The sequence below is a fragment of the Camellia sinensis genome, chromosome 4 (assembly GCF_055761805.1).
Source record: "Camellia sinensis isolate YWXY chromosome 4, ASM5576180v1, whole genome shotgun sequence".
Taxonomy (NCBI): Eukaryota; Viridiplantae; Streptophyta; class Magnoliopsida; order Ericales; family Theaceae; genus Camellia; species Camellia sinensis.
In genome coordinates, this window is record NC_138964.1 from 214,138,648 (window position 1) to 214,145,158 (window position 6,511).

Here is a 6,511-nt window from a genome sequence, read left to right on the forward strand (position 1 = left end):
TAGAGCATAACCAATTTTGATTTGATAATTTACTAAACATTACAATAGCTGTGATAAAAACAAAAATAAAAATAATAAATATTACAAGGGTCCCTAAGCAAACATCTTTCAAAAATTCATAACAAATACTAATTTAAACTATATTTTACATAAGAATGCACATGAGAAAGACCATACAAAATACATGATTTTGACAATAATGGAAGCATTACTGTTTCTATGACATAGGTTGATGAAAACATAAATTATAACCAGTTTTTTTTTTTAATATCGATTGACATATGATGATATTATCGATATTGACAAATATTTTGATATTATTATTTAAAATTATGATTATAAGTTGACATGTTTAGAAATGCGAGGGCGAAGAATTCACCAGATCAAGAATGCTATTCCAATAATTCTTGTTATCTTCATAATAATCACTGCCACTGCCGCCACTGCAATTCTCACCACCACCACCACTGTCCGACTCACCACCACCCTCGGAGAAACTCCGGTCACCAGAATTACTAAGCAAAAGGTCAGTAAATGTCTCCACAAAGTTCTCAATACCATTAACACTCTCATTACCACTTGTCCTGAGAGACTCTGGACTCCACGCGCCGCCTTCCACAGCCACGTCATGAATCCCCGACGTGTATGACATCGAATTTCCGAGTCCTTTCCAATCTTCTTCCCCTTCATTCATAAATTGAGAGCCTGAATTACCTACAAACTCAATAAACTCCGCTGGTGCCGAACTCTCTCCGACTCCAGTAGTGGCGATCGGTGGCGCATTTTTCAAGAAGCTCATAGTGGACTTTGGTGACTCTAGATCTTCGCCGCCGCCATTCCAAGCATTTAGTATGTCAAGACACCGTTGTGCCGCCACATTTTTATTCATCGAAATTGAAGCCGAGGTGAATTCCGGCTGAGTCGAACCAAGCTGGGGTTGGAGTTTGAGTGAATTGGAGCGGAGCTTTGATTGTCTGACTAATCTGGCTTCGGCTTCAAGCCGAGCGCTCTCCCATTGGGCCATATGGCTCAAATTAGCGGCGTTCTTGGATGGGCCGTGACTGGATAATAGGGCTTCGTTTTTGGGCTTGTGGGTCAACGGGTCGATGCCCATTTTAGCTAACTTTTTTTTTAAGTGTGTGTTCCAATAGTTTTTGATCTCGTTGTCAGTTCTTTTAGCCAAGTGAGTTGCTATAGCCGACCACCTTACAATCAAAGACAACAAAAGACATTCATGCGAAGACAAGCCTCAATACATCAACAAAAAAAACAAAAGTATAAGAAACATTGCATCTACTACAAGGAATTTTCAGTATAATACCGTTACGATTACCGAATTTTTTATTTGTCGATGGTGGAGAAAATGTTCTTATATTCGTATTTATAGATGTGAACATTTTTCTCACATCATTGATTTTGGTTATTAGGAAATTGCACCAGATCAATGTAGCAACATATTTTGTATGATCAAAATTAAGAACAACAATAAAAAAATGATGAGAAAAATATTTAGAATTTGAAATGTACATACAATCATTCGCATGATTAAAATTAAAAATAACAATGTTATATATGTGCCCATAAAATGTAGAATATGAAATTTGAAGTGTTGATTAAATTTGAAATAGGACAATGTTTGGGACCCCCATAGAGGAGGACCCCCATTGATGTATTTAAATTTTTTTTTAGGGTTGTGTCTAATAGTGACATGAATGGTTTAGATTATTTTGAGGTTGTAGGGATTATATTTTGTGAGAGTCTCAATCATTATTGTTTGAAATAATGATAGGTACATGAAAGGACGGAATTAGGAGAAAATTATAGGGAGCCATGGCTCCCTATTTTTATGAAAAATATTGTTTGCCATAGAATTTAAAAAAAAAAAAAAAAATATATATATATATATATATATCATTTTATACATAAATGACCCTTTAGTATAAAAAAATATATATTATTCTTCTTTCACCTTGTATTCTCTTTTTATTTTTTATAAAAAAAAAAAAATTCATTCTATTAGAAATCGCTTTTATGATATTTAAATTTTTTTGTTATATATATATTTTCTGTATATAGTGAAAAAAAAAAATTTCTTCTTGTCCCGGTAATAAAATTCTGATCAGAAAAGTGTTAGCAATTTGATATGTTTGTGTGTGATCCACGAAAAAAAATATATAAATTTATTCTGACATTTTTCTTGATATTAACTCCGGGTAGCAAAACCCTTTTTTAAATAAAAACCCATGTGATAAATGGCTTTGATGGATCCCAAAAAAAAAAAAATGGACACAAATGAATGTCAGATGTAGCAAGTTATGAAGAATGGCAGACACCCATTTAAAAACTTTGGCGATCATTTGAAATTTGTGTAAAAAATGAGTGAGAACACTAATTAGTGTTGTCATTAATAATGTGACAGTAAGTCTTATTATGAATAATTTGATGTTTTAATCTTAATTTTGTATTTTTTTTTCTTTTTTTATTAAATGTTATGTCATTAATGATTTTTTAGAGTTTCAAAATTAATAATCCCTATCATTGTTGAATTTGTGTAGCAAAGCAAACAATGAACAATAGTTGAGAGCAATAGATCAAAGAGATCACTGTCGACACTCAGAGTAGTCACTAATAGCCTAATAGGAAAAGGAAGCTATGGCTATTTGAGGAATAAGAAAACAAAGTTAATTTTTAATTTTTTTTTAGTATTTTTTTAAAAAAACGTGAAAAATAAAGTAAAGGGATGCCATGATTTAAATAAGTTAATAAATTAATAAATTAATTTTTTTAATTACCAAAATAGACCTATAATTGAATTTAGATAATAAATTCAAATAATTTAAAGAGGCCTAGCTAATTTCCTCCTACATACTCCTCACAATAGCGGAGGGAGTGACGGCCGGGAGTCACGTATCCTTTTGGATTTTGGAATTATTTTTTTTTAAATTTTATAAACATAAAGAAAATATTTTAATGGTTGAATTAGGGTGAAATGTCAATAGCATTTTAAAAATTATAAAAACAATAATGGTTGTTTTAATTAAAAATGAAGAAATTATTATAAATCATATTTTTTATGAATTTTTTTTTGAATATAACGGTGATGTCATTATTATTGACATGTAAGTATAAGTAATCTCACTATAAAGATATAAAATTTATTGGATTGTTAGTTACATTTGACATGTGAGGTTCACTCTCTATGTGTTTATGTACTATTAGTTGATGATATCACATATCAATGATGACGTGGTATTACCATTATATTGAATTTTTAATCAAATTTTGTACGAAAAAATTTATCATTATATAATTTATTTTAAGACATATATATATATATATATATATATATTGTATTGTTCATGATACACTAGTTACAAATAGTATTATTTTTTTGATGTTTCTTAAAATTCATCGTAAAAACTTGCGTAAAATATTTTTATAAAAATTTTCGATATTATAATTAATAAATATCCCTAATTTAATTTTCTAATTCTGTCACTACTCACAGTCCTATTAATGTGCTCATATATCATAGAATTCGTAAGAAAATGATCACCCAAAATTTCGGATTGAGGAAAGGATAAAGAACAGTGATTTACAATTTACGAAAACGTTTTGTTTGATTTGATTTTCAAAAGTTATTTTAAATTTTTTTTTAAAAACCAATTTTTAAAAATGATTTTAAAAAACTAAACTAAACACAAATCCAAATGAAATAATCAATTGGACTAATTCCGTTGGGTATTCGCACCTCACTTTCAAGAGTTCAAATCTTGCCTTCGTCAAGACTCTCACGAAAAAATATAAGAATATAAAAATCGATTAAAAAATTGAATATTAATAAAAAGTTGATTTTTGATTTTTTATCAAGCTTTTTGATTTTTTTAGAAGTGATTTGAGAAGTTGGTAAAAAATTGACTTTTTTATTTTTGATTTAATATTTTTTAAAAGTGTCACATCACTCTAAAATGATCAAAATATCCTTACTTTTTAATTAAAAATACTTTCTTAAATTAGTTAATTATAATATTTTAGAGGGTAGTTTGGTAAATTTTTAAATGACTTTTTTGGGTCTTCCCAAATGGGAGGCTTGGCGTTTTGAGAAGTTGTGGCGTTTTGGAAAGGTATCAAAAAGAATAATACTAAGAATCATGAAAAAAATATCATAAAACGCTTCATAAATATTTGTCAATCCCTTGATTGGCGTGTGATATTTACTTGTATGTGTAATCTAACAAAAAAATCTTTCATAATTATTTTCATTATATTTTTTTCATAATATATAATATTACACTTTGAAAAAACATAACTTTTTTATTTGTAGCCAAAACGGCACAATATCTACTTGTGTAATTGATTTCTAGCCCTCCCTCACTTTCCGGGCCACTGACGTACCCCAAAAAACTGTTAATTGTAACAGCAGTGGGCTTTTTTTTTCAGAAGCAGCTTTTTACCTAATTTTTAATTTTTTACTCATTTTTAAAAATATCACATTTCATATTTTTTACTTACAAAAAAAATAAAATAAATTTTAAAAATTTAAAAATTAACTTTTTATCAACTTTTCAAAACACTCATATATATATATATATATATATATATATATATATATACTCATAGTAGTAATAAAAAACTGAATTTAAATTGGACCAACCTGTTTCCTAAGAGAGCATGGAGTTGAATGATGGTTTGTTCTTCCTGTAAACTGAACTTCCCTCTCTTAATATCAGGTCTCAGATAATTAGTCCACCTCAGTCTACAACTCTTCCCACATCTCTGAAGCCCTATCAATATATGATCAGTGAGTTAAAAAAAATAAAAATCATTATAAAACTAATGTGGGTGTTTGGGTTTTTTTTTTTTTTTTTTTTTAGGTTTTTTTTTTTGTTGTAGTATATTATTGGAATTTTTTTTTTTGTATTTAGAAAGATAGTTGAATTTTTTTGTAGTTGAATATGATGTCTATGAGAGAAAAAATAAAATGATTATTGAGTTTGATATGATATTTTGTTTGGATTTATTTTTTTGATATTGTAACCAATTTGTCTTTTAGTGAAAAAAAAATCTAAAAAATTCTAAAAGAAATCAAAAAAAATCTTTCCCAAACACCCTATGTATATATATATATAATTGGAAGAGAAAATTAGAGATGAACCAGCTTTGGAAGGCAAGGCACGCCAGCTTCCATGGCCATGCTCTTCAATGTAGGCCAAGAGCTTCTGATCTTCTTCAGGTGTCCATGGCCCTTTCTTCAATCCCACCTTGTCACAGCATGGTGTTCGACCCATTTGCTACTCAGATATCAACTATCAAGATTCTTCCTTGTTTTCCCTACTTATAATAACACCAAGAGCATGGAGAGAGAGAGAGAGAGAGAGAGAGAGTAAATGAGGAGAGAGAGATGGGGCATAGAAGAAGGGTGAGTGGATGATGGACGGGACAAAGGTATTGATTTGATTGATCGGTGTATATATGAAGTGATGTCACGACTCTCAAATAATTTATTAAATCTTTTATATTTGTATGAAATTTATATATATAAATTTGTGTAGATTTTACATTTATGTGTAAAATTTGATAAAAAAATTAATAAATTATTTAAAATTTATAATATTTTGAATATATATATATATGTACATGTACAAAGATGATTTTTGTACGCTGCTTATATATATATATATATAGGGTGATGTTAGAGATCACTAATTTAGTGGCTCTAAACTCACCATTAATGAGGTAACAAAGTAAAAAAAAATAGACACAATACAAACTGTGGCAGTCATCGCTAGTGATAGCTTTAATTAGAACTCCTGCTCATTTTTCATATATATATATATATATATATATGTTTTACCAGATTGATATCAAGATTTTATTTATTTAAAAAATTTTATATTATATATTATCTTTATTTTGTTGCCATGATTGATTCTTGGGAAAATAAGGAGAAGTTACTTGGTGTTCACTAGGAGCATTGCGATGGGTGGACCGAGTGTAGTCCATAATTTGACAATAATGATAGAAAGCGTTAATTTAAAAAATTTAGAGAGAGTTTGATAATGTGATAAAGGAAAAAAAAACAAAATAAAAATATAGACACATATATCACATTATATGTAAATCTCATTCTTTATTATATTATTAGAACTCTTTTTAGAGTTTCAAAATTAGAATTTTTAATCTTTATTCATAATTTGGTGTTGGGTAATGGGAATGAGAAAAGTTAGGAATGGGAATAGTAAGGCCTCGTTTGAAGAGTAGTATTTTAGTTAAAAAGTTAAAAAAAATACTATAATTATTATTTTTTATTTTTTACATATCTTTTTATAAAAAATTAAAAAATTATTAAAATAACATGTTCCCAAACGAGACCTAAGACATGATATTTGATGATTGATGAGGAGTCTAGATTTTCTCCTTAGATCTCTTTACTTGGCTCCTTATTTGGTGGGCCATTGGGTTCAATTTCGATGATCCAAACCGTTCACATTTTAGGATATGTCGAGTATAT

General features: G+C 28.7%; 1 protein-coding gene across 2 annotated transcripts; it reads right to left on the reverse strand.

The window, feature by feature from the left end:
• On the reverse strand, nucleotides 1-5,447 carry LOC114309953 (transcription factor MYB16). 2 transcript variants are annotated; one of them, XM_028255836.2, is made up of 3 exons: nucleotides 5,156-5,447; nucleotides 4,655-4,784; nucleotides 1-1,205 (listed from the first exon to the last, which is right to left on the reverse strand). In XM_028255836.2, exons 1-3 carry the CDS (start codon nucleotides 5,286-5,288, stop codon nucleotides 353-355), a joined length of 1,116 nt encoding a protein of 371 aa, XP_028111637.2. In that variant the 5' UTR covers nucleotides 5,289-5,447; the 3' UTR covers nucleotides 1-352. The 2 variants fall into 2 exon arrangements, with proteins under 2 accessions (XP_028111637.2, XP_028111638.2); XM_028255837.2 differs by having other exon boundaries at nucleotides 4,655-4,776; nucleotides 5,156-5,320.
• Nucleotides 5,448-6,511: the final 1,064 nt, after the last annotated feature.